Source organism: Marmota monax, unplaced genomic scaffold (genome assembly GCF_021218885.2).
Source record: "Marmota monax isolate L192 unplaced genomic scaffold, Marmota_monax_Labrador192_F-V1.1 WCK01_AAM20220418_F8-fsc00207, whole genome shotgun sequence".
Lineage (NCBI taxonomy): Eukaryota > Metazoa > Chordata > Mammalia > Rodentia > Sciuridae > Marmota > Marmota monax.
Window position 1 is genome coordinate 2,792,329 of NW_026692713.1, and position 27,937 is coordinate 2,820,265.

General features: G+C 36.0%; 2 protein-coding genes and 1 pseudogene across 4 annotated transcripts in view; 2 read left to right on the forward strand and 1 right to left on the reverse strand.

Annotated features, from left to right (window-relative positions):
- Positions 1-27,937, forward strand: part of Zfand4 (zinc finger AN1-type containing 4) — a 105,452-nt gene that overhangs the window by 60,462 nt on the left and 17,053 nt on the right. For all 3 annotated transcript variants that reach the window (XM_046446755.2, XM_046446756.2, XM_058580015.1), the window contains exons 3-6: positions 9,996-10,071; positions 11,159-11,226; positions 15,828-16,014; positions 23,208-23,355. In XM_046446755.2, the coding sequence (XP_046302711.1) occupies positions 9,996-10,071; positions 11,159-11,226; positions 15,828-16,014; positions 23,208-23,355 (479 nt within the window). The remainder of the gene's footprint in view (positions 1-9,995; positions 10,072-11,158; positions 11,227-15,827; positions 16,015-23,207; positions 23,356-27,937) is intronic.
- Positions 1-27,937, forward strand: part of Marchf8 (membrane associated ring-CH-type finger 8) — a 238,547-nt gene that overhangs the window by 39,215 nt on the left and 171,395 nt on the right. The window lies entirely within an intron of this gene.
- Positions 13,032-13,436, reverse strand: LOC124094143 (small ribosomal subunit protein eS25-like; annotated as a pseudogene).

Genomic DNA, 27,937 nt, shown 5'->3' on the forward strand with positions numbered 1-27,937 from the left:
GAAGTGTGAGGAGTAAAGATTTGTTCCCAGGATGTAGGCGCCCTATTTACCTCTCTTATTGTTTCTTTTGCTGAGAAAAAACTTCTTAGTTTGAGTAAGTCCCATTTGTTGATTGTAGTTAGTAACTTTTGTGCTATGGGTGTCCTATTGAGGAATTTGGAGCCCGACCCCACCGACTGTAGATCGTAGCCAACTTTTTCTTCTATCAGACGGCGCGTCTCTGATTTGATATCAAGTTCCTTGATCCATTTTGAATTCACTTTTGTGCATGGCGAGAGAAAGGGATTCAGTTTCATTTTGTTGCATATGGATTTCCAGTTTTCCCAGCACCATTTGTTGAAGATGCTATCCTTCCTCCATTGCATGCTTTTAGCCCCTTTATCAAATATAAGATAGTTGTAGTTTTGTGGATTGGTTTCTGTGTCCTCTATTCTGTACCATTGGTCCACACGCCTGTTTTGGTACCAGTACCATGCTGTTTTTGTTACTATTGCTCTGTAGTATAGTTTGAAGTCTGGTATCGCTATACCGCCTGATTCACACTTCTTGCTTAGCATTGTTTTTGCTATTCTGGGTCTTTTATTTTTCCATATGAATTTCATGATTGCTTTCTCTATTTCTACAAGAAATGCCATTGGGATTTTGATTGGCATTGCATTAAACCTATAGAGAACTTTTGGTAATATCGCCATTTTGATGATGTTAGTTCTGCCTATCCATGAACAGGGTATATTTTTCCATCTTCTAAGATCTTCTTCTATTTCTCTCTTTAGGGTTCTGTAGTTTTCATTGTATAAGTCTTTCACCTCTTTTGTTAGGTTGATTCCCAAGTATTTTATTTTTTTTGAAGATATTTTGAATGGAGTGGTTGTCCTCATTTCCATTTCAGAGGATTTGTCGCTGATATACAGGAATGCCTTTGATTTATGCGTGTTGATTTTAAATCCTGCCACTTTGCTGAATTCATTTATTAGCTCTAATAGTTTCTTTGTAGAGCCTTTTGGGTCTGCTAGATATAGAATCATATCATCTGCAAATAGTGATAATTTAATTTCTTCTTTTCCTATTTTTATGCCTTTAATTTCTTTCGTCTGTCTAATTGCTCTGGCCAGTGTTTCGAGAACTATGTTGAAGAGAAGTGGAGAGAGAGGGCATCCCTGTCTTGTTCCAGATTTTAGAGGGAATGCCTTCAGTTTTTCTCCATTCAGAATAATGCTAGCCTGAGGCTTAGCATAGATTGCTTTTACAATATTGAGGTATGTTCCTGTTATCCCTAGTTTTTCTAGAGTTTTGAACATAAAGGGATGCTGTACTTTGTCAAATGCTTTTTCCGCATCTATCGAGATGATCATATGGTTCTTATTTTTAAGTCTATTGATGTGGTGAATAACATTTATTGATTTCCGTATATTGAACCAGCCTTGCATCCCAGGGATGAATCCTACTTGATCATGGTGTACAATTTTTTTTATATGTTTTTGTATCCGATTCGCCAGAATTTTATTGAGGATTTTTGCATCTAGGTTCATTAGAGATATTGGTCTGTAGTTTTCTTTCTTTGAAGTGTCTTTGTCTGGTTTAGGTATCAGGGTGATGTTGGCCTCATAGAATGAATTTGGAAGTTCTCCCTCCTTTTCTATTTCCTGAAGTAGCTTGAAAAGTATTGGTATTAGTTCTTCTTTAAAGGTTTTGTAAAATTCTGCTGTATACCCATCGGGACCTGGGCTTTTCTTAGTTGGTAGTCTTTTGATGGTTTCTTCTATCTCCTCAATTGATATTGGTCTGTTTAGGTTTTCTATATCCTCCTGACTCAATCTGGGCAGATCATATGACTTAAGAAATTTATCTATGCCTTCACTATCTTCTAATTTATTGGAGTATAAGGATTCAAAATAGTTTTTGATTATCTTCTGTATTTCTGAAGTGTCTGTTGTGATATTGCCTTTTTCATCCCGTATGCTAGTAATTTGAGTTCTCTCTCTTCTTCTCTTCGCTAGCATCGCTAAGGGTCTGTCGATTTTGTTTATTTTTTCAAAGAACCAACTTTTAGTTTTGTCCATTTTTTCAATTGTTTCTTTTGTTTCGATTTCATTAATTTCAGCTCTGACTTTAATTATTTCTTGCCTTCTACTTCTTTTGCTGTTGTTTTGCTCTTCTTTTTCAAGGATTTTGAGATGAAGTATGAGATCATTTATTTGTTGGTTTTTTCTTTTTTTAAGGAATGAACTCCAAGCAATGAATTTTCCTCTTAGAACTGCTTTCAATGTGTCCCATAGATTCCGATATGTTGTGTCTGTGTTTTCATTTATCTCTAAGAATTTTTTAATTTCCTCCTTGATGTCTTCTATAATCCATTGATCATTCAGTAACCTATTGTTCATTCTCCAATTGATGTATGCTTTTTCCTTCCTTCTTTTATCGTTGATTTTCAGTTTCATTCCATTATGATCAGATAAGATGCATGGTAATATCTCTACTCCTTTATATTGTCTAAGAGTTGCCCTGTGACATAATATATGATCTATTTTTGAGAAGGATCCATGTGCTGCTGAGAAAAAAGTGTAACTGCTTGATGTTGGGTGGTATACTCTATATATGTCAATTAGGTCTAGGTTATTAATAGTGTTATTGAGTTCTATAGTTTCCTTATTCAACTTTTGTTTGGAAGATCTGTCCAGTGGCGAGAGAGGTGTGTTGAAGTCTCCCATGATTATGGTGTGGTGGTCTATTAGACTCTTGAACTTGAGAAGAGTTTGTTTGACGAACATAGCTGCACCATTGTTTGGGGCATAAATATTTATGATTGTTATGTCTTGTTGGTGTATGGTTCCCTTAAGCAGTATGTAGTGTCCCTCTTTATCTCTTTTGATTAACTTTGGCTTGAAATCTATTTTATTTGATATGAGTATGGACACGCCTGCTTGTTTCCGAAGTCCATATGAGTGATATGATTTTTCCCAACCTTTCACCTTCAGCCTATGTATGTCTTTTCCTATCAAATGCGTCTCCTGTAGGCAGCATATTGTTGGGTCTTGTTTTGTGATCCATTCTACTAGCCTGTGTCTCTTAATTGGTGAGTTTAAGCCATTAACATTTAGGGTTATTATTGAGATATGGGTTGTTCTTCCAGCCATATTTGTTTATTTCTGTTACTAAACATTGTTTGTTTTCCTCTTTGATTGTTTCCCCCCCCCCTTTACTGTCCTACCTCCCACTGTTGGTTTTCATTGTTATTTTCCATTTCCTCTTCCTGTAATACTTTGGCTAGGATGTTTTGAAGAGATGGTTTTCTAGCTGCGAATTCTTTAAACTTTTGTTTATCGTGGAAGGTTTTAATTTCATTCTCCATCCTGAAGCTTAATTTCGCTGGATACACAATTCTTGGTTGGAACCCATTATCTTTCAGTGTTTGAAATATGTTATTCCAGGATCTTCTAGCTTTCAGAGTCTGTGTTGAAAGATCAGCTGTTATCCTGATTGGCTTGCCCCTAAATGTAATCTGCTTCCTTTCTCTTGTAGCTTTTAAAATTCTCTCCTTATTCTGTATGTTGGGCATCTTCATTATAATGTGTCTAGGTGTGGATCTCTTATGATTTTGCACATTCGGCGTCCTGTAGGCTTCTAGGATTTGGGATTCTGTCTCATTCTTCAAGTCTGGGAAGTTTTCTTGTATTATTTCATGGAATAGACTGCTCATTCCTTTGGTTTGGAGCTCTGTACCTTCCTGTATCCCAATGACTCTTAAGTTTGGTCTCTTAATGTTATCCCATATTTCTTGGATGTTCTGCTCATGGTTTCTTAACAGTCTTGCTGAGCTGTCTATGTTCTTTTCCAGTTGAAATACTTTGTCTTCATTGTCTGATGTTCTATCTTCTAAGTGTTCTACTCTGTTGGTAGTATTCTCCATTGAGTTTTTAAGTTGGTTTATTGCTTCCTGCATTTCTAGGATTTCTGATTGCTTGTTTTTTATAACCTCTATCTCCCTGTATAGTTGATCCTTTGCTTCCTGGATTTGTTTGCGTAATTCGTTGTCGAAGTGATCTTTCATTGTCTGATTTTGCTGTTTAATGTCTTCCTTGATACTCCAGATCATCTGAAGCATGTATATCCTGAATTCTTTATCTGACATTCCATCTGCTGCAGCTGTTACCTCTTCTAAAGTTGCGTTGACCTGCATTGCTTGTGGTCCTTTCTTTCCTTGTCTTTTCATACTGCTTGCGTATCTTTCCTGCAGGTGCGGGCGGCGGCTCTGCTCTCTCCTTATTCCAATTGGGGTGTCGTGGCTACCACGCCGGCAGGTCACTGGGCCTGTTCTGGGAGCTGGTGGCGGCTCTGTTCTGCCCCTACTCCAATTGGGGTGACGTGTCTGTCGTACCAGCAGGCCACTGGGCCTGTCCCGCTGGTCGGTCGCAGATCTGCCCACCTTTCGGGCACGGGTGGAGGCTCTGCTTTGCCCCTACTCCAATTGGGGTGTCGTGACTACCCCGCCTGCAGGATGCTGGGTCTGTTCCTGGCAAGGGAGGCGACTCTGCTCTGTCACTACTCCAATTAGGGTGGTGTTTGTACCCCGCCGGCAGGCTCCTGGGCCTGATCCGCCGGTCTGTTGTAGGTCTGCCTACCTTGAAGGCGCGGGCGGCGGATCTGCCCTGCCCCTCCTACCACGCCTGCGGACCCCTGGGCCTGATCTGCAGGTTGATCACTGGTCTGCTCACCCTGCGGGCACGGGTGGCAGTTCCGCTCCACCCCCACTCCAATTGGGGTCACGTGACCACCACACTGGCAGGGCCTGATCCGGGCGTGGGATAAGGATCTGCTCTGCCCCTACTCGAGTTGGGGTGACGTGTGTACCACACTGGCAGGCCACTGGGCCTGACCCGCCAGGCTGTCACAGGTCTGTTTACCTTGCAAGCGCGAAGGGCGGCTCTGCCCTGCCCCTCCTACCACGCCCATGTACTACTGGGTCGTGGGTCTGCCCACCTGGCGGGTGTGGGTGGCGGCTCCGCTCCGCCCCCTCTCCAATTGGGGTCACGCGGTCACCACGCTGGCGAGCTGCTGGGCCTGCTCCGGGGGCTGGCGGCGGCCCGGCTCCTTCCCTCTGGCTCGAGGACAAATTGAGGAGACTCGGGTGACTGAGCCTCACCCCCCTTACCAGGAGACCAACTGCTTATGTCACCGCTGGTATTGATGAAGATCTCTCCTCCACCGCTTTCTGCTGACATCAGATCTCTGCCATGTTGGTATCCTATGCGAATGGCAGCATTTCGTTCCCCTTGCCTGGCAACCCAAGCAATGGGTGAGTCCTGACCTGCCCTCAGCAGGACCCGGACAGAGACACAGTTTCCGCGGGCTCCTAGCCCCGGTCCAGGGAAGTTCCGGGAGCCGGAACTCGGCCGCTCCGTGCTCGGTGTAAGCTCCTATAAGTGTAAGCTCCAAGAAGCAGCCCCCGCGGGCTCAGTTCCGGGAGCCGGAATTCGGCCGCTTAGTGCTTGGTGTATGCTCTGATAGTAGCAGGGTCCAAGAAGCAGCCTCCGCGGGCTCCGCAGCCCTGAGCCAGGGCGGTTCCGGGACGGTTCCGGGAGCCGGAACTCGGCCGCTCCGTGCTCGGTGTAAGCTCCTATCTTTTTTTTTTTTTTAAATCAAGTTTAGGACTAATACTAACTTCTTTCTCTGTCTAACCTATGGTTTTTCTCAATTAACCTTGTAAGGGTGGGAGCATGAGGTATTCTGCACTGAGATGGGGTGATTGACCTTTTTATTTACAATTATCTTGAAATTTGTACATTCTCTATCTTGAAGTTATAATGTTTTATGACAGGGTTTCTATATAGATTTATATCCCTTCATAATATTCTCTTGTTTGGAAGAAAACATTGACAGATGGGATCTGTGGTCCCATTTTCTTTAATTACCCAGAAGTTCTATTGATTCTGCTTCTATGGTTTATTCTAGATGCAGATATAAACATGTTCTCACATGCATTTGTCTGAAAAATTCTTTAAAAAGACACAAGAAACACCTTTGAGTCATTACAATATATATACAAACATACTCAGTTATGACTGAATATTTATGTCCCCCCAACACACACACCAAATTCTTAGGTTGAGGTCTTAACCCTCAATTGGGGCCTTTCCGAGGTAAATAGGGTTACAATGAGGTCATAAGCATTGTGCCCTCATGATGATTGTTATGGTTTAAATATATGTTCCCCAAAACCACATGTGTAGGACAATGCAAAAAGGCTTAGAGATGAAGTAATTGGATTATGAAAGCCTTAATTAAATCAGTGAATTAATCTTCTGATCAGTATTAACTGAGTAGAAACTGAGGCAGATAGGGTGTTGATGAAGGAGGTGGGTCCCTAGGGATGTGCCTTTGGGATATATATATATATATATATATATATATATATATTTTTTTTTTTTTTTTTTTGGGGGGGTATATATTTTGTTTTTATTGAGCAGAGCTCGCTCTCTCTCTGCTTTTTGGTGCATTGCTTTGAGCTACTTTCTGCCACCACATTCTTCTGCCATGATGTTCTGCCTCATCTCAGGCCCTGAGGAATGGAGTCAGCCATCTATGGACTGAAACCTCTGAAACCATGAGCCCCCAAATAAACTTTTCCTCCTCTAATTGTTCTTGTCAGGTCTTTTGGTCACAGAAGTGAAAAAGCTGACTAAAACAGTGGGATTAGTGTCTTTATAAGAAGAGGCACCAGAGAGCTCCCTATCTCTCTGCTGTCACACAAAGAAAGTCACCAGAGTGCATAATGAGATGGCAGCTGCCTTCATGCCAATAAAAGAATCCTCAGAGTGAAACCTGCCTTGCACCTTGATCTGGGGCGTCTGGTCTCCAGAGCTGTGGGAAATAAATTTCTGTTTAAATCACCTGGTCTGTGGTGTTTTGTTATGCCAGCCTGAGCAGTAAATTATATGTGTACACACACACACACACACACACACACACAAACTTATGTATTTATTCCCAGATGCATGCATATTCACATGTTGCTTAATCATGTAAACCTAAAAAGGAATTAGGGAGATTTTCTAAAGATTAGTTAAATTTATTTGGGAATAGAATAGAAATATGCATGTCATACTAAACTACGAGTGTATTCAAAGAGGTTGAGACAAGGGGAAGTTTCTAAAACTTCAGAAATAAGGATTACATAAGATAGTTTGCAATCATAGTTCTTAGCCATAAAGATTTCTAATAAAGTTGGTGCTGGTCATAGGTTAAACAAGGAAATTGCTTGGCAGAAGTTCTTACAGAAGTATTTTTTGTATAAGGTTGTGGTGGCCTTTATGCAAGACTGTGATTCTGGCAATCTTTTGCAGTAGTTATCATCAGGCAATTGTGTGAGAACCCTTACTTCATTACCTCCTGCTTTTATTTAACTTTTTTTTTAATTGTTGTTAGGGTTGATACAAGCAACTTTATTTTTATCCTGACAACTTTTGCAATCATAAATTTGTTTATAATAGTGAAAAATTGGATAGATGAAAATAATCTCTTAGTAGAATGATTGGGTAAATCATGTAAGGCAGAAATATAACTTGGAGTCCCATTTAGTTATTTTAAAAAATGTATATTTTTGCTGACATGAAAAAATGTATACAATATATTAAATGAAAAAAGTTTACTAAACAGTTTTACGAAGTACAATCCCATTCTATTAAAAATAGATTTTACTAGATTTAGGATTGCACATGTTTTTTTTCCATTATAATTTTTTGTATTGTCTGTTTTTTTCACAAGTGGTTATTTTTATGATTGATATTTTCATTTGAAAGAAACTTTTAAAACACTGTTGAATGGCAAAGTGCTTCTTTACATGTGCAAGGATCTGGGTTCTATTCCCAAGAGTGCACACACATACACACAAAAAGAAGCAAATAAATTAAAAAATGTGTATGCATGCAGTCTATTTGGGGGACAGGGAATTTTTTTTTTTTTTTTAAGAGAGAGATTTTTTTTTTTTGGTAGATGGACACAACACAATGCCTTTATTTTTATGTGGTGCTGAGAATCAAACCCAGGTCCCGCCCATGCTAAGGAGCTCTTTACTGCTGAGCCACAATCCTAGCCCTGGAAATTTGTTTTATAGAATAAATTCTTCTGGACTTAGGCTTGTAATAATTGTTGAGGTTGCCAGATTTAGAAAATAAAAATTCAGCAACCCTGTCTTAGAGCAGAATTGGTTTGTTTTATAAATTTTAGATTCAGAAAGTGCTAATGGTAGAGGAACACCAGTCTTTTTCAGTGTGCAAGAAAAGAAGCTGAAACTCATAGAGTTTGATGACTTTTACTCAGTCATCCAACAACTAGCAGTCAGGAACCCAGCTCAATCATGGACATTATATTGTCTGCTAAAGGATGGCTATGTCTATTAAAAGTAGTTAAGTAGTATTTAAGCAGTGTCAACTGTCTCTTCAATCCAGCTCTAAGTTTCAGTTACAAAATAATGTTCCAAATGTTGATTGAATGTAAACATAGTGTTACTTGCCCAAATTGCTTTGTCTACTTATGCTAATGAAATTCTGGAAATTTGATTGAAAAGATGATCTTGGTGCATTAAATATTTAATATGATAATACTTTCAGAGTGAAATAATTTCTAGCTTAGAAACCTTTTTTTTTACTGGCATTTTCTTTTTGCTGAGCACTTAATTGATATTCACATCTCCTGACAGCCAACACTTTTGCATATTCCTCAGACAGCTACTTTTGTTTTGTGGAGGCTGATTTCTTAGAGATGAGTGAGCATAAAGATTGTGCAGTCTCTTTAGGCACCCTTCACACCTCTGATCCCCCACATACTCTCAGTGTCCCAATTAATTCTCTTTTCTTGGGTGTTATCTCCTGTGAAATGGGGTGTCTATTGGTGCCCACTTCACAAGCTTGCTGGTACAGTTAAGTTATGATAACATAGGTCAAGTGCATAAAATAGTACCTGGCTTATAGTAGTAAAAGCTAACACATTATTTCTGGTCTACTTATTTTGTAGTATCATAAGCAAAAGCAACTTGAGAAGACAAGTATGTGAGATATTTGAAAAAGATTTTCATCAATATTGGTATTATTAAGTGTTCTATTAATTAGATAATGGTCATTCCTTGAATAATATAATTTGAACTTGCTTAGGACATTTAAATGTGGAATTTATTAAAATGATAATTAGAATTATTATGCTCAAGCATATAATCTGCCTTAATATTCTTTTTTTTTTTTTTTTTTTGATACCAGGGATTGAGCGCTTAACCATACTTAACCACTGAGCCACATTCCAGCCCTTTTTATTTTTTATTTAGAGACAGGGTCTCACTAAGTTTCTAAGGGCCTTGCTAAGTTACTGAGGTTGGCTTTGACCTTTTAAACCTTCCTGCCTCAGCCTCTCAAGTCACTGGAATTGCAGGCATGCATCAATGCCTGGCTGCCTTAATATTCTTTTTACCTCATAAGAAATGTAAAGAAAAGGTCTTATGGACTATCATTTTCAACATTAAAAATTGCCCATAATTTAAGTTTTTTTTTCTTTTGGTGGTACAAGGGATGGAACCCAGAGGCTTAATAGCCAGGTGCCCTGCCACTGAGCTACATCCCAAACCCAAACCATAAGATACTTTCAACACTGAATATAACCAAATGAATACTGTCTTTTGCAGCATTAAAACAATCTTTTAGTCCTTAAACTGTTTGAGGAATGACTCATGCTATCTTGCCTTTCTTAGGGCTCCCTGATTTTATACATTGTTTTAGGGCCAGAAAGTGAACTGAAACATACTCTTCTCAAGTGAATAAGTTAGATTTCATCTAACTTTAATACTTTAACCATAATTTTTACCAATGATTCTGTAAACTTTAAGCAGCTAACATTCAATTTAGAAATGTATTTATTAGTATACTTAATTCTTTAATGGAATAGCTTTGTATCATACTCATTTGGAGATGCTATTGAATTGTTAACACTCTTTATTATCACCTTCCCCTAAGGTATTCCCATCTGTCAGCAGCACTTAATTTGGAATAACATGGAACTTGAAGATGATTATTGCTTGAATGATTACAAGTGAGTGTAACTGCGTATTAGCTGATTCATAGGCATTCAGTTTTATGACTCTGTACACCAGTGTTTTTCTTCTGAATCCTTGGATTATCTCTCTTCTGAATAGCTCTGATTTCTGGATTTCATTATAAAATTATGAACTATAGATATGTTGGGTTGTTACCCCATCTTTGTCCTTTGATACTTGTGTTTTGCCTTTTCATTTTCATGTTAAGCTGTTTATCTCCCACCTTTATACATCTTGCCTTCTTTGATTCTTTCTTTGAATATTGACCCATTCTCATCTGGCCATGTTTCCTCTTCCTTCCATTTTCACAAATTCTAGGAATATGAGAATTGCTCTCCCCCAAATATTTTTTCATTAAGCCCTGCTTCTGTTACTAAGCGACCCTGTGTGCACTAGTGATTACAAACATACTTTTTGGCTTTTTGTGTCTTTTCCTCTTTCCTCTCACATAATTCATTACTCTTAAGAAAAGAAGCAAAAGAATGAGAGGTGGTGTGTAAGAGTACTGGAAGAGTACTGGGAGTTAGGAGACCTAGTAGATTTGCTATTTTCCATACTGAATAGAGTTGCCATTTTCCAATACTTCGGGTCTTGGGCAAGCCTCTTAACTGGGCCTCTTTCTCCTTACATGTGGCATGAAGAGACTAAGCTACATGATACACTGACTTCCAGTACTCCCTTCCAGTACTTTGAATTTCACATCATATTTAAGGCTTATGAAAACTTATAAACATTTTTTGGAGGGGAGTACTGGGCACTCAGACACTGGGCCTATTTTATATTTTATTTAGAGATAGAGTCTTACTGAGTTGCTTAGTGCCTCCCTTTTGCTGAGGCTGGCTTTGAACTTACAATTCTTCTGCCTCAGCCTCCCGAACTGCTGGGAGTATAGGTTTGTGCCACCGCGCCTGGCCATTTTTGTTATTTATACAAGCAAATACATTTTATATTTAATAATACTGTTGTATCTTTTTATATTTTATAGAGTAGGTACTGTGGCTAATAAACCAGCACATAGTTAATGTTACATTTAAACTGAGTATTTTGATGATTATAGTTTATTTTTGTGTTAACTATTCACAGCATTTCAGAAGGTTGTACCTTGAAGCTGGTATTGGCTATGCGTGGTGGACCTATAAATACTAGAAAAGGTAGGCATATATTATAGCAATTCAACAATCATATTCTTCAAGCAATTTAACAATAAGAAATTTCAAGTCAACATTTTTAGTCAAGTTCCCTTTATGCTATTAGGTCTTAGAAGAATCGCATTTGTTTCTTTAGGCATTATTCTTTATAAGCTAAGTATATAGAGCTTGGAACTCTGAAATATATTCTAGAAAGTCTAATGCTCCTGATTCAATCCAAGACGATTTAAAAATAAATCTCACAATATAGGAAAAAGAAATGGAGTGATATAGTCTAAATATTATGCTATCATTGCCTTTAGGTTCATACTAGTCTTGCTTTTATTTTATCTACTGAGTTTTTAATTTCTGGGCTAATGATTGCTATGGAAAATTACAAAGTTTTTGATGCAGCTGGGTTTTGTGAATATTTTTCTGGCCTTGGTTGAATCTTTTCTCAGAATGTGGTTGGTCTCTAGAGACCATTCATTCATTCAACAAATATATAGTGAGCATCTGTGATATTTAGTGCCATGTCCCAAATGCAGTAAATATGGGGGACAGAGTCCATGCTTTATGACACTGCCACAAATAAATGTATAAGAATTGGTATAATTTCAAGTGGTTGTAAGTGCTTTTCAGGAAACAAGATAATATGATAATGTCTGTGGAAGTAGGATTATAGGAAGAGCCCTTGGAAAAGATGATATGGATAGAAACTTGATTAACAAGAAGATTCTAGGCACAGGAAGAGCTGGGAGTGTTCACATTGACTCTTGATTCAGGTAGGTCACATCCCTACCAAGTTGAGGCAGCTATTCAGAACACTCCTGCTCCTCCTGCTTTTGTGCACCTCATTTTGAGGAAGGCTTTTCTTTGTTTGGTTCTTTACAAACCAGATAAATTAAGGTTAAGTATTAATCCTACTGAAAGATTACTTCCACATATCAAATTATATACTGTCCAGCTTCATAACTTTGGTTAAAAAATAGAATTATTGGGCTGGGGATGTAGCTCAGTGGTAGAGTACTTTGCCTAGCATTCATAAGACCCTGGGTTCAATCCCCAGTACTTTTAAGGAAACAAACAAACAAGAACAACAAAAAATACAAATATCATTACCACCCTTTTCTTACCTACCTCGAGAGGTTTTGTGAAAGGTGTTCTGTTCTGCTTAGGTTAGAGAAAACAAAAGTAGTAACTTTAGGAATGGTTAATTAGCACTCTTGACATTAGGAACTTTCTAAGAATTAGAGTTACAAAATAGTTTTAAGTGATTTCAGCAATGTTTATAGTAACAATTCTTAGGATAGTACAAGAACCCTAAGTGTTTACTGTGCCGTTATGTTAAGATACAATTAAATAGTGTTTAATGGCATGTGAATTCCATTGTTAATGTATTTTTTTAAAATTTTGTAGTTGTAGATGGACAGAATGCCTTTATTTTATTTCTTTATTTTTATGTGGTGCTGAGGATCAAACCCAGTACCTCATGCATGCTAGGCAAGCACTCTACTACTGAGCTACAGCCCCAGCCCCTTGTTAATGTACTTTTAAAAGTTGTCTATTTATGTGTCTTTAAACCAAAGTATTTAATCAAAAGTATTTACTTAATACAAAAGTATTTACTTTTTCTTACTGGGACTAAAATTATTTTATATGTGTATGAAAATGAGTGTTAGTAATACATATAGTGTTTTGTATATATGTTTATATAATATTTATATTTCATATATAAGATATTTATATGTAAAATATGTAGATTTTTTAAAGCAGAAATGAAAGGCATCAATCACTAGCTTTTAGTAGTTGAATGCTTTTAGAAAGTTTTATTTTTCCAAATGTACAGTTGGTTGGACCTGTTCATGCATCTTTACTAGCAGCTGGGCATCTCCACCTTTGGTATTTCTGGTGTAAATTACTTGAGCTCTGTGCTTTGAAACCAGTTTGATAAGTCTTTTACTGAGGAGGTCCTGAGGGTTTCCCTGGCCAGGGAATCTCAAATCTTCAGTCTCTGAGACCACAGCTGGGGATGTAAGCTTGTAGTTGGAAACTTCCAAGCAGAGTTTGTCATGAGTAGCTTTGTCCAACAAGATTAGATTGTTGAGCTTTACTGAAACTTTGCCTTTGGACCACTTCTTCTTTTTTGACCTTGCCTTCAGATTTGTTCACTGGGTCCTTGTCATTCTTGGTCAACTTTCCAGCATCTTCTTTCTATCATCCTTGGGCGGCATTGTGAAGCTCAAAGAGCAGAGACTGTTCCTGGAACCTCTCTGAAATGTCAGACAAAAAAGAAGCTCTGCTCACAAACAGGCCCAGAAACCTTTGCCCACTGTGCCTCTAATAATTGAAGCTTTGTAATAAAGTCTTCCTAATAATTTTCCCTTAAACTTTCTGTGCCATGTTTGTGATTTAAAAATATGCACTGAACTTATGTTTTAATATTTAAAATTAAGTTTTTAATAATTTTACCTTTATTGAATTAACTTTTATAAAAATTAAATGCTTGATATTATCTACCATGTGTCATTAAAAAATTTGTGAAAAAGACAACTCAACCCAGATTTAGGACTTCTCCATAATGTATTCAAGAAATCATATTTTATTGAATTTTTTAGTTTGTTCTTTTTAGTTATACATGATAGTGGCGTCAATTTTGATATATTCTTATAAACATGGAGTGTATTTTATTCCAGTTAGGATCCCAGTGTTGTGGATGTACAGGAAATCATATTTTAAAGCTAATTTAGTCTTGCTATTTCAAATAAGTACCTTTATCATTTGAATTCCAATAGTATTTAGCATTGTACAAATACTTCCTTTCTAGAATTAAATTGTACCCTAAGTCCATATGTATTACTTTATAGCTGATAAAATCCAAATGCCTTTTCTTTTGTGAAAAGACAAGTATATATATATATATATATATATATATATATATATATATATACACATACATACATACATACATACACACACACACACGCTGTTACTTATTCAGGAAAGGTTTTCAATGTGGCTATAGTAACAGCAGTAGCAAGCCTAAAATATTGATATCTTAATTTTTACTTGTTAGTAATGTAATGTAAAACATTACTAAACTTAAAAAGAGCAAGGACTTATTTGAAAAAAAATTTAAATATTTATATACTTTGTGTCTGTCAAAGAGCTAATCAAAATATTTAAATAATTATTTTATAAAAAAGCTAAATCTTATTATATTTCTATACTTTTTATGTTTTATTAGTAATGATATGAATTTAGGATATGGGAACATCTTTGATGTTTTACCTAATTACATTCAGAGTTTAACTTTTTTTTTTTACTGGTTTCACTTGTTTATTTAGTACTGGGGATTGAACCCAGGGAAACATTACCACTAAACTATGTCCCCAGCCCTTTTTAAATTTTGAGACAGGATCTCACTAAGTTGCTGAGGGTTTTGCTAAGTTGCTGAGGTTGCTGGCCTCAAATTTTTAATCCTCCTACCTCAGCATCTCAAATTGCTGGGATTACAGGCATGTGACATCACACATGGCTCACATCTTTTTAAAAAGTAGTATAACATTGTGATTCTGTTAGTAAATAAAAGTTGTGAAGCTTACAAAATTGTTGCCTCTTTTAGGAGAGAACAAATAGTCTTGCAGCATGACATGGCACATTTTTTTCCCCTCAAACAGACTCCCAAGTCTACTGGAACATTCATCCTAAGAACCTGAAATCTCTTGATACCTATTCCCACCACCAGGGGTAAAAATCAATGGACATTGTGGAGATGATCAGGTTGTAATGATGGCTGCAATTGTCATTCTAACTTGAGGACAACTGTGGACCACTAGAATCTGCCATTTGGGGGGCCTTCAGAGTGGCTTCTGTGTGCTCTGATTGGACACATCTGGACACGTGGATACCTTTCAGGACAATTGGAGTCCTGGGAGGATCTTTTTCAGAAACAACATATTGACCATTCACACATTTCAGTTTAGTATAGTAAATGACCCCTCTTGTTCTGGGTTATATTGTATACTTGAGTGTTTGCCTAGCATGTATAAAGCTCTGGGTTCAATCTTCAACACTACCAAAAAAGAAACAAATCTAAGAATAACTCAGCCATTATATAAAAGGAAGAACTCTGTGTGCTTCTCATTTTTTAGATATGTCTTCCAATTGTGAATATGTGTGCATTTTTATTTTTTAGCCTAAAGTAAGTTTATTGTTGCTTTTTAATTATTAATTGTTGGAATCAATATTTAAAAATATAGGAAGAGAAGGTTTACAGTGAAAATAACCATAGATAATGATGTCGTAGAATCAGCAAATATGTGGACTCCAATAGCTTGCACACACACACACACACACACGCACACATACAAAACTATTGTTTTAGTTAAACCCTGTCTTTGGACATAGAAGCATAGTGATGTGTTTTGTTTCTTTCATATTAATACAGCACAAGAATGCTGTATTAATGTAGGAACACCAAATATTTATCCAAATAATGTCATGTACATATTATATGCACAAGGTGGTTGTTCAAATTCAGCACATTATATCCTGTCACTATATTGAGACGCACAAAAGTTGATGTAAATTGAAAGCTTTTTTGTCAATTTTTCCATTTGTAGTTCCTGTGGAAGATCCACTTAGGGAGATGGCTGAGTACATGGATTCCAGTCGAGATGAGGTCTGGGAGAAGACCTCCTGCAACAAACAAGTTACATATTTGGTATACCGAGAAGGAGATCAATTGAATTTCTTTCGTGTAGTAGATAGGGGAGATGGCACTTTAACACCATTATCTGAATCTTTAAGGTAAATAGGTTTTCATTTGCATATCTCACTTAGAAAAGGACAATATCAGATGTTATACTCCATAAACCTTTATGTTTATCTTATGTTGTCAAGATATTCTTGGTATTACAACAAAATTGACTAAATGTCATGCACCTTCCTCGCTCCTCCCCCTAACATATAATTCTGAAATTATCCTTCATATAATTGATACTTAAAAAGTTATTTCTAAAAGTTTCTTTACATAGTAGAATTTTTTCATTAAAAAATTTGTTTCTGTTACTTTATGAAATTTTGAGATGCCTACTAGGTTATAGTCTTGTGATAATGTGTTATTATGTAACCCTGTAGAAAGTGTTAAACCCGAAGTTGGTATATTTTTTAAAAATTTAACTTCACTACTTGAAGATGGATAAATATCTTTCCTTCTTTGTTTTTATTTTCCTACTCTGTAAAAGGGAGAGAAACACTATTTCTAAAATCAGAAAGGCAACCTCTGCAGATATTTAGCTAGGCAATAGAAAAATCGGGAAATTGGACAAAATAACTTCTAATTTTCTGCACATTCTAACTTACTCTGATTCTTTATCTCCTTTCACTTTAAGTCATTAAATATTACTGAAATTTTATAGCTAGTCACTACCTTAGGTCCTACTGTATAAAGATGATTATACCTACCTTCATTGAGCATACAATCTACTATTAATGGTGTTGGTAATATAATGTTCATATTCTGGGAAAACAGATGAAAGGGCCTTCATTTTATCTGAAACATGGAGGGTTAGGGATTACCTCTGAAAGGAAGAGAATATAACAAGGAATAGATGTTTGCCAAGCAGACAAAAAAAAAAGGTTTTATAGGTAACTGAAGTACATCTTACCCACCCCCCCCCCCCCCAAAAAAAAGGAGGAAGAGGAAGAGGAGAAAACTAGTGGTAAAACTATTAAAAGAAAAAAACAACTTGTATTTTGGAGAACAGTATCTGGAGGTTGGAAGTCGAGGCACAATAAAGCTGGTACTCTGCTGAGAGTATTTTATTGGTATTTTATGGGATGTACACAAGGTATCAGCAAGTGTGCATTCTAATCTGCAGACTTGGGTGGGGAAGGGAATCTACTATCAACTCATTCACATTGCTGACATAATTATTTCCTTTCAGTTACATGACTGAGGGCCATAGTTTTTGCTGGTCCTTGACTAGCAGCTATCTTCAGATCCCATTTGATTAACTCGATATGAACTGATTTAGAGCCTATATTACATCTACAGACTCTCTTTACCTGTGTCATAATCAGTTGGCTAGAATTTAGTCATAGGTCATGCCCACCCTAAACGGTGCACCGTACAGGGTAGGAACACCAGGACTGGGAACCATAGAGATTCCTTTAGGATTCTGCCTACCGCAGAGCACATGTGCAAGAAGGATTGTGTGTGTGTGTGTGTGTGTGTGTGTGTGTGTCTGTCTGTCTACAGAGAACAATAGGTGTTGACTGTCCTCTAATATATCATGGTCTGGTTAGCACTGTAAACCATGGCATCCACATATAGGCTAGATTAGATAAGGTATTGCAATTGAGGGCAACTGTCCTGGGCCATAGTAGAATTCCTTCACACCTATTTCTCCACATGCTGGCTCATGATTGTTTGAATTTCCTTCCTTAGTTCACCCTCTTTTGACTCTCCTGAAGAAGGAAATCTGGCTCCTCAGCCTAACATGAGGCCCTGGAGAGCCTGACATCCTATTTTCCAGGCCTCTTCATTATACCATGTTTTCATACACCTTTTCCCCTTTGCATAAAATGTCATTTTCTCTTCTTGCTTCAAATTTTCCTTGGCCAACTTTTAGCCTAAAATCTTCATCAAATATGATTAAAATCATATAATTGTCCCTCTCAAGATAATTCTCTGTTACGTTTTATTTTTTTCCTTCCTTTTTCCTCATCTAGCACAATTGGACAAAGAAAGAAAAGGAGTAGATAGGAAAGGTAGTAGAAAACTATCTGGTCATACATGAAGGACATTTATCCTGTCTATTCTAGAAGGGGCTTTATTACTCTACAACAGGGGCCACAAACTTTTTCTGTAAAGGTCCCCTGATAGTAACTGGGGATTGTTGAACCAAGAGATAAGATAAAAGATATTATTTTGAAAAATATTTTTTCAGTTGTAAATGGACACAATAACTTTATTTGTTTTTATTTTTATGTGGTACTGGGGATCAAACCCAGTGCCTCACGCATGCTAGGCAAGTGCTCTATCACTGAGCCACAACCCTGGCCCGAATAAAAGATATTATGTAAGTAGTTTTGTAACAAGAGAGGAAACAAATATCCACAAAACCTTTACTGGCAAAATTCAAAAGATAAGAATAATAATTGTGCTAGGCATGGTGGCCCACACCTTTAATCCCAGCAACTCAGGAAGCTGAGACAGAATGATTGAAAGTTTGAGGCCAGCCTCAACATCTTAGAGAGACCCTGTTTTAAAATTTAAAAAGGGGTGGGAATGTAGGTCACTAAAGTGCCCCTGGGTTCAAAACCAAGTTTAAGAAAAAACAATAAATGACTACATTTTTTTAGTAATACATAATATAGGTCTACTTATGAGAAGGAATTATTTTTTTGAGAGAGAGAGAGAGAGAGAGAGAGAGGGAGAGAATTTTAATATTTATTTTTTAGTTTAGTTTGTATGTGGTGCTGAGGATCGAATCTGGGCCGCACGCATGCCAGGCGAGCGCACTACCGCTTGAGCCACATCCCCAGCCCCAAAGGAATTATTTTTATGAGAGTATTTTACTTGATTGAGGTTGAATGTTAGTGTTGCCTATCAAATTTGTAAAACCAGTTGCTAAAGGTCACCTCTTAATGTTGACCTGTAATGAGATTTTATGATTTTATCTTTGAATGTTTTTTCACACAGGTAAATACTGCCAACTATTGATATCAGCCCATGAACATATGATTTAAATTTTTTTTAGTTGCAGTTTAGTTGTAGATGGAACACAATACCTTTATTTATTTATATGTGGTACTGAGGATCGAACCCAGTGCCTCACATGTGCAAGGCAAGTGCTCTACCACTGAGCCACAACCCCAGCCCCGGCATATGATTTTAATTGAGCATATTCACCATTTGGAAAGCATTCATAAAGTTCTGTTAGTTTTGTCTTTGTTGTTTTCCTTTAACATTTCATGGTATCACAGATTAATCACTTTCAATTGAAGATAAGTAGAAGTGCTCCATTGCACATTTAAGTGGATTTTGAAATATGGGAGATTGCCTTTAAACTTGTATCATGGTGTAAAAACTTATCAAGATCTAGAGTTTGAGCTCAGAAAATATATCTGCTATAAATTTGTGAGAGTGCTATTCCCACACAAATATTGCAACATGTCATTACATGTGATTCAAGCAACACTAGTTGTTGAAATGCCATTACTGCAGTGTAAGTTTCACATGTAAGCATTGTTTTGTCTTGTCATTTTAGGTTGAATTTGTTAGGAAATATTATCAATTCTACAACAAAAACTAATTTCTAAGGCATTCATTGTCTGATATTATTGGCTGAAGATGGTTCTTCTCATTCAAAAATCCAAGAGCTTAAGAAATAGTGTTAAGGTTTGGAGCCATAATAGTGGTAGAGCACGCACCTAGCATGCTTTAGGGCCTGGGTTTAATCCCTGGAAAATAAAACAACAAACCCCACAATAAAACTTTGCCACTGCTAAGGCATCAAATTGATCATGAGTTAAGTCCGTGGAACAAGTGAAGTTTACCACAGGCCCTACTAGTTTAATAATATATGGTAGATTCAGATATTTATTGCAGAATACATACTGATGAATAGTAAAGTTAATATTTAGTAACTTTATTATTTGCCCACCTTTTAACTTTTAAACTTTTTTTCAGCTTTACACATATGGTAGATTTCACTTCAAGATATATTTCTTTAGTGTTTTAACAACTTCTTTGGAAATATTCTCACCTGTAATAGTTTCATGCAGTCTATTCAGAGAGGCTAACTCTTCAGTCACTTTATACTTTGGTATTGATACCCTTAGTTAACAATAACACGTGAGCAATATTGGTAACAAATGCAGATTTATCTGAAGCCAAGGAAAATGGCTCAAAATAATTTGCTTTAATTTTAAATTGAGTGTTGTCATTGCCTCTAATGTCAAATCTTCAATAAATTGTTCTTCCTAGAAAAGTAGTCTTTAAAGAAGTTTATTTTCTCTGTACACATTTCTTCAGCTGCTGTGATCAAACATGGTTGAATTAATTCACTATTGATAAATACCTTTTCTTGCTTGGCTTGCAAATAAACACTTTGTTGGTTGTAATCTCATTTTCATCTTTTATTTTATGAAGAAGTTATACTGCAATGAGATTTCATTGTAAATTTTCTAATTTATTTTACTGTTGCTTCCCTGCAAGTTGGGAATATTGCAATGAGTGCTTACTGTGGTAATGTCTCTAATATATGCTGTGTCCTTTAGCAAAGCTATAGTGTCACTTCATCATAAAAAAAGGCTTTGCCATAAAACTGATAACATAATCTCCTCTATGCCTTAAAATTGCAGCATTTAAAATCCACTTTTCTTGTTTTGATATATTAGTATATATAAAAAAGTTACAGTACACATAGTACTCAAAATGTGATTGAATTATGACTGTGTCATGGTGATTTGTGGTTTGCCAAGCTTCAGAGTGGTGAGAACTACATGCATTTTCTGTAACAGATACTCACCTCTGATACACAATCAAATGACTATGGCTTTGTTCCACTAAAACTACGTTTATGAAGACAGAGTTGAATTTTGAACAGTTTTCGTGTGTTATGAAACACCATTATTATTTTCAACTATTTAAATGTGTGAAAACTGAGCTGGGGATATAGCTCAGTTGGTAGAGTGCTTGCCTTGCATGCACAAGTCCCTGAGTTTAATCCCCAGCACCACACACACAAAAAATGTGAAAACCATCTTTTGTTCATGAGCACCCATAATAGGTGATAGGCCCCTGATAACCTGCTCTAAGAAGAAACAGGTAGAACTGGGTGTTCTTTGGTTCATTCCAGTCATTCTACCTTGCCATTTTTTTGTTTTGTTCTGTTTTTTTTTTTAAAGAAATATAAAGAGCCATTTCAAACTTAAATGGTAACTTCTTTGTAAAACTCAATTAACTATTATTGGCTTTGAGATGAACAATATTTATGTTAAAATAGATATCACATTTTCCCATTTCTTATTCTTTAATCATTTAAAATTATTTAAAGAAAGTCTTGTATAGTACTCAAAAATATGTAGGAATTCAAGAAAATGTTGGAATATTTAAATTTATAAGGATATTTTTGAAATAAGTTTATAAATTATTATGTTATTCTAATCTAGTTACATTTTGCCATGTAGTTATAATTTGTGACTAGCTTCTAACTGATCTTATGACACTGTGCTTTTTGAGAGAAAATATAGTAATGTAATTCTTGGGGGAAAAAGGTGAACTTAAGGTGTTTTTATATTCTAAAATGAATCCAATAAAATACCTTGATTATTCTTTTAAACACATATTCCACGGGAGAGTAGATCTTTTCATGACAGTAAGACTGAGTCAAAAATTTCTTTGAGTATTTGATAAGGGTAAAGTTAAAATGTTATAAGATAACAAAGGAATATTTAAATTAAATTTAATTTAAAATATTGCAAGGTAACCAAGAGTAGAGTAAACTTGAGTTACTTTTTCTAATTCCTCAAGGTGAACTGACAAAAATACTCTCATATCCCTCCTTTTCAGGTGCGTTGACCTCAAGATAAAAGCTATCACACACTATACATTCTGTGACTCATTTGAGTGCACAAGGTTGATGCAGTAAGATCTGTCATTTGGTGCCTAGGGAAGCAACTTACTTCTCTAAGTAAGAAGAATCAGCTTTGGAACAAGACAGATGGGGCATTTGATTTTATGCTCACCAGTTTCCTCGTCTTAAACCAAATCACTTACCTCCCTTAACTGTAATCTTGTCATTTTATAAAATAGGATATAATGTCTACCTTATGTAGTTTTGCAAAGATTAGGAATATTGTGTAGGAAGTGCCTGAACAGTAAGTGTTCAGCAAATGGCAGGCAATGTGACTACTTTAGCACTGTGATTTTTGTCCATTAGTATACATAGGTGACAATCAGCTAGCTATGGGTAGCAGTGATAGTCACAGATCAAGAACTGCAGATCAAATGGGTTGTGGAGGCTAGTTGCTATATTAAGGTTATTAAGCCTATCCTAAATTGTTTCCATTTGTTACAAGAAGATAGAACAGAAAATATGTTAATCCTCATACTTCTGTAGCATGGCTGTACATTTTGGTATTCATATAAGTAAATGGGCCACAGTGACTAATATGTATTCTTAATTTGCTCTGAAGTTTTAATCATTCTCCAGGTATGCTGAGAAAAAAAAGAGACTCCAAATATTTCTTTAAAGTGTAAATAAATATATCATGATGGTTGATCAGTAATTGAAAGTTTAACATGTTTAATAATGTGTGTCATGGCTTGACTTGGAGAGGTATCTTTTTTCTATGTTAAAGTCTATGCTATTCTTCGTAATTATGTTTCCAAACAGAAAAAAAGTTGTTAGCCCTTTTTAAAATTTTTTTATTATTTGTTATTTAGGAACAGAAAATGTTCTGATTATACCTATGTATGAGTTCTTTTTTTTCTTTTTAGTGAGAATCTTTTCAGGATAAAGAAAAATCTGTACTTCTGTACCAATTTCTTTTTTATTCTAGTTCATGGAAATCTGATCAGACTGTGGTGTAGGCTGCACATCTGTCAGCCTTGGCTAATAAAATGAAATCAGAGCATTCTTGTGGAAATGGATTTTGCTCCTTTGGGAATGCTGTTAACAGGTGTCCAATGATTTTTACCAATAATTTGTTGAATGTTGAATTAAGAGAAGCTCAGGTATACTAGATTTTTAGTTGCACTGGTTGTTCTAGAAATGTCCTAGATTTTCATGATGCAGTATTTATCCCCATTTATTTGTTCTCCTGAGAAAAACATTTTTTTGAAATATATTTTCCTTGCATTTACATTGACAAAAAGGATTTAGTGTTTTATAGGTAGTAGCATGTATATTTGCTATTGCACATAGAAGAGTTTTAATTTTTGAGCCAGAATCAAGCAAATTTCAAGAAGTTGTTATTTTTCTTTGCAGAGGTGGTTCAGTGTATAATTTGTATACAGATGAGAATGAAGAAGTTGAGCCTTCTCCTTCTGGGCAACAGATCATTGAAAATTCAATAACTATGAATAAAATGAAGCTGCTTAAGGCTAAGATGGAGAACATGAATCTCAGCAAAAAGGTGATGCTGTCAGCACTTGGCCAGGATTTTTTCTAGCTTACCCTTTCAGGGTTCAACAATGAGGTCTGTTGGTAATTGTGAACAAAAATTTATAAAATATTATTCATTTCAAGATTCTGGCCTCTGTTATTTATTGATACATGAAAGGGCCAGTAACACATGGGGAAAGATTATATGGCAACTTAATATGAGTTATATTAATTTGTGATTTTTAAATTTCATAACTCTAGGCCAAGCAAGTGGTACATACCTTTATACCCAGCTATACTGGAGGCTACACAAGTTTGAGGCCATCCTGGGCAACATAGCAAGACCCTGTCTCAAAATAATTTTTTTTTTTATAAACAACAAAAATTTATTTTTCACAGTACGCAAGTCCAGAAAGTCCATAACAAGGCATAGTGACAGGGACTTACTGGCTCACAGATCATACCTTCTTCTTGTGTCCTCACATAGTAGGAGGGCAAGGGTCCTCTTTTAGAAGTATTAATTTCATTCATTGCTCCACTCCCTTGACCTACTCTCCTTCCAAAGCCCTCATCTCCTAATACATAAATGCCAGGGAAACGGTATCAACATAGGAATTTATTGGCATGCTGTTTATTCTGAATAATGCTTTTCCCCCCCTTTTCCATAGCAATTTTTTTAAATTTTTTTTTAATATTTATTTTTTAGTTTTCTGCAGATACAACATCTTTGTATGTGGTGCTGAGGATCGAACCCAGGCCGCACGCATGCCAGGCGAGCACGCTACCGCTTGAGCCACATCCCCAGCCCTCCATAGCAATTTTTTGAATGAGAGAGGTACAATGGACTGAACATTTGTGTCCTTCCAAAGTTCATATTTGGAAAGCTTAATCCCCCAGATGTTGCATTTAACATTGAGTTTTGTTCACTCCAAGCTCTCATGACTTGGGGGTCCATCACCTAGGCTTTTGCCCCCTTGGCTGCTTTCTCACACCAGATTCCCCAGCCAGCTTCTACTCATTTTTTACAACTTAAATGCAAAGTCCCTCATGGGCTCTAAATTAAATTCCCTATCTCTAAGCTCTCGAAGCCCCTTGAATCTGCCCACAAGCTCGACTCACACATTATTCTGAGTCCTTGGTTAATGTTTGCCTTTGCTGATATACAAAAACCTCTGTGAGGAGTATTTTCCAGTTTCTTGCTGCAGGATTGTAGGTGTTAGTTCCAGAATTTCACATTCCCCCTCTTTCCCTTCTATTTCTAGTTCTAATAGCTTTATTAGTGGCAAATCATGTATCCAAGTAATCCCTCTCCTCCCTCCACAAACACAGACACCAACACATACCTCACCTTCAAACAGTGCTTCTCAGTTAAGAAGGAGCAGTGGAGCAGTATGTGGGCTGAAGGTCTTGGGGGAGCCTCTGCTCCTGCCTCCTGTGGATTCCCCTGTCAGGAGGGAAGACTCAGCAGTACTAGCAAAGCCCTTGTCAATTGCGTACAGCAACATGGGCTGATTAACGCACACTAAGACGAAGCAGGAGCTCGAGTGAAAAATTTTAAAAAGTTCTGGGGATATAGCTCAGTGACAGAGTGCTTGCCTAACTTGTGCAGGGTCCTGAATTCAATCCCAGTACAGTACCAAAACAAAACAAAACAACAAAACAATTCATCTCTCTAGAACTTGAAGGATAATAAAAGATAGTTTAAATTTAATCTTGGATTCTTTTTAAAATGCTGTGTAAATATTTACCTATTATGGATAATAGCTACTATTCTAGTTTTATTGTAAATTTTATTAGTTTTCCATAGTGATTAAACTAGTTTATATCTGTCCAACAGCGAATGAGAGTTGCATTTTTTTTTTTTTTCATGTTCTTAACCAGTATCTTGAATGGTTCTCCTGTTTTTATTTTTGCCATTCTGGTTGGTATATAGTGAAATCACACTGATTTCACTTTGCATTTTTCTGATATTCAGGGGGAAGTGAGAAGAGCATCTACTAAAAGAAACCACATTGTGTGCCATGAAAGAAGTCCCAATAAATTTTAAAATATTCAAATAATACCAAAATAAATGCTCTAATTTATAAGAGAATATAGTTAAATACAAAGTATCTGGAAAGTCTTCCGATGTTTGAAAATAACACATTTCTAAATAATTAATAGGTCAAAGAAGAAATCCAAAGGGAAGTTTTAAAATATTGTACCCTGAATAAAATATTCGGATAATGTGGCAAATTGATTTTAAAAATGTAGAACAATTCTTGCATTCTTGGAATGAACCACTCTTGGTTGTGATTTGTTCTCTTTTTATGTTATTTTTACTTCCTTTTTTATGTCTTTAGATTTCATTTGCTAATGTTTTATTTAAGATTTTTCTTCATGAGAAAAATTAGTCTGTGTTTTTCCTTTTCCAACAAACACCTAAATTGAAATTAACACCAAGCACTTAAATTTATTATCACCTAGATTCTGTCATGAACTTTAAATTTTTTTATTCTTAATTGTGAAGATAAAATTTTCCATCTTAACCATCTTCAAGTTGTACTCACCATTCAGTATGTAAAGTACTTTCACATTTTTGTGCAACCAGTCTTGAGAACTTTATCTTACAAAACTGAAACTCTGTACTCATTAAAAAACAACTCCCCATCCAGGTGTGGTGGCACAGCAACTCAGGAGGCTAAGGCAGGAGGATTACAAGTTCAAAGCCAGCCTCAGCAATTTGGCAAGGCCCTAAGCAACTTAGCGAGACTCTGTCTCAAAATTAAAATAAATAAAAATGGTTGGGGATGTGGCTCAGTGGTTAAGTGTCCCTGGGTTCAGTCCTCAGTTCCAAAATAAAAAAAACAAAATCCCAACTTCCCTAGTACCCATCCTCCCCAACCTCTTGACAACCACCATTCCATTTTCTATATCTAGGAATTTGATTCTTCATATAAGGTGAAATCGTGCAGCATTTGTCTTTTTGTGACTGGCTTACTTCATTTAGTATAATGCTCTGAGGTTTATTCATGTCATAGAATGTGTCAGAATTTCCTTCATTTTAAAGATTGAATAATATTCCATTGCATCTTTAGCATTTCATTTATTTATTTATTTATCCATCAGTAGTCACTTGGGTTGCTTCCATATTTTAGCCACTGTGAATAATGATGCTATGAACATGGTAGTACAAAATATCTCTTTGAGAACTTGCTTTCACTCCTTTTAACTATATACCAGAGTTGAAATTGTTGGGTAATACATTAATTCTATTTTTAATTTTTAAAAACTTAACAAAACTTTTTCACAGTGGCAATACTGTTACTTTTAGGGTTTTTTTTTCTATTTATGTTTAAACTTTATTTATTTTTTGAACTTTTGGGATTTTGAGGGGTGGGGGGATTGAACTGGAATTGAACTCAGGGGCACTCGATCACCGAGCCTCATCCTAGCCCTATTTTGTATTTTATTTAGAAACAGGGTCTCACTGAGTTGCTTAGTGCCTTGCTAAATTGCTGAGGCTGACTTTGAACTCGCAATCCTCCTGCCTCCTCCTCCCAAGCAGCTGGGATTACAGACATGCACCACCCCACCCAGCCAAACTTTTGGGATTTTGATAAGGTTTACATTTTATTTTTGCTTTTGGGATTTTGATAGATTTTACATTAAATATGTAGACCTCTTTGATATTGGGGTTCCCCCCCCCATGGTTTACATAGAAGTAGGCTCTAGTTTGCAAACATGTTGCAATTTTGTATACAATAATATTAATAATAATAACAACAATAATAATAATAATAATTATTATTTTGTGGTGCTGGGGATTAAACCCAGGGCCTTGTGCATGTGAAGCAAGCACTCTCCCAACTGATCTATATCCCCAGCCCTGTATACCTTTTTAATAGTGATTTATAGCTTAATTTACGAGAAAACATACTGAAAGGATTTTAATCTTTTGAAGGTAGTTGAGGTTTATGAATATAAGCATATTGGCAATCCTACTTTTACCCTTGAAAAAACTGTATATTCTGATGTTATATAAATAAATTCTGATATATATTGATATTTATTGTAAAATATATTCTGATATGTAAAATGTCTATCAGTTTGTTAATTTATCAATTTTGTTAATTGTGTTGTTCAGATTTTGTTTCTGTATCCTTTCTGGTTTGTCTTTATTTTTTGTTTTTGAAGCGGATATTCTGTTTTCTATCAATCATTAAGAGAGTTAGGTTAAACTCTTCTTCTATAGTTGTGGATTTATTTTTTCCTTTCAGTTCTTTATTTTTGCATTTTATATTGTGAAGTTCTGTCATTGGGTTTAGTATAGATTCTCGATTGTGATATCTTCCTTTTGATTGAACACTTATTATTATAAAATGTTTTTCCTTATCTTAAGTAGCACTCTTAAAATATCTGCTTTGATTAACCTATTTCTTTTTGTTTTTCTGCAGGGTATGTATGGTATCTTTTCCATTCTATTATTTTCAATCTCTGTTATAATTTAAGCAGCACATGGTTTACCTCATTTTTTAAAAATCTAAACTGACATTTATTTTTTATTTACATTTAGTGAAATTACTAATTGTATTCAGATTTTTCATCTATTTGTTTTCTATTTTACTACCCGT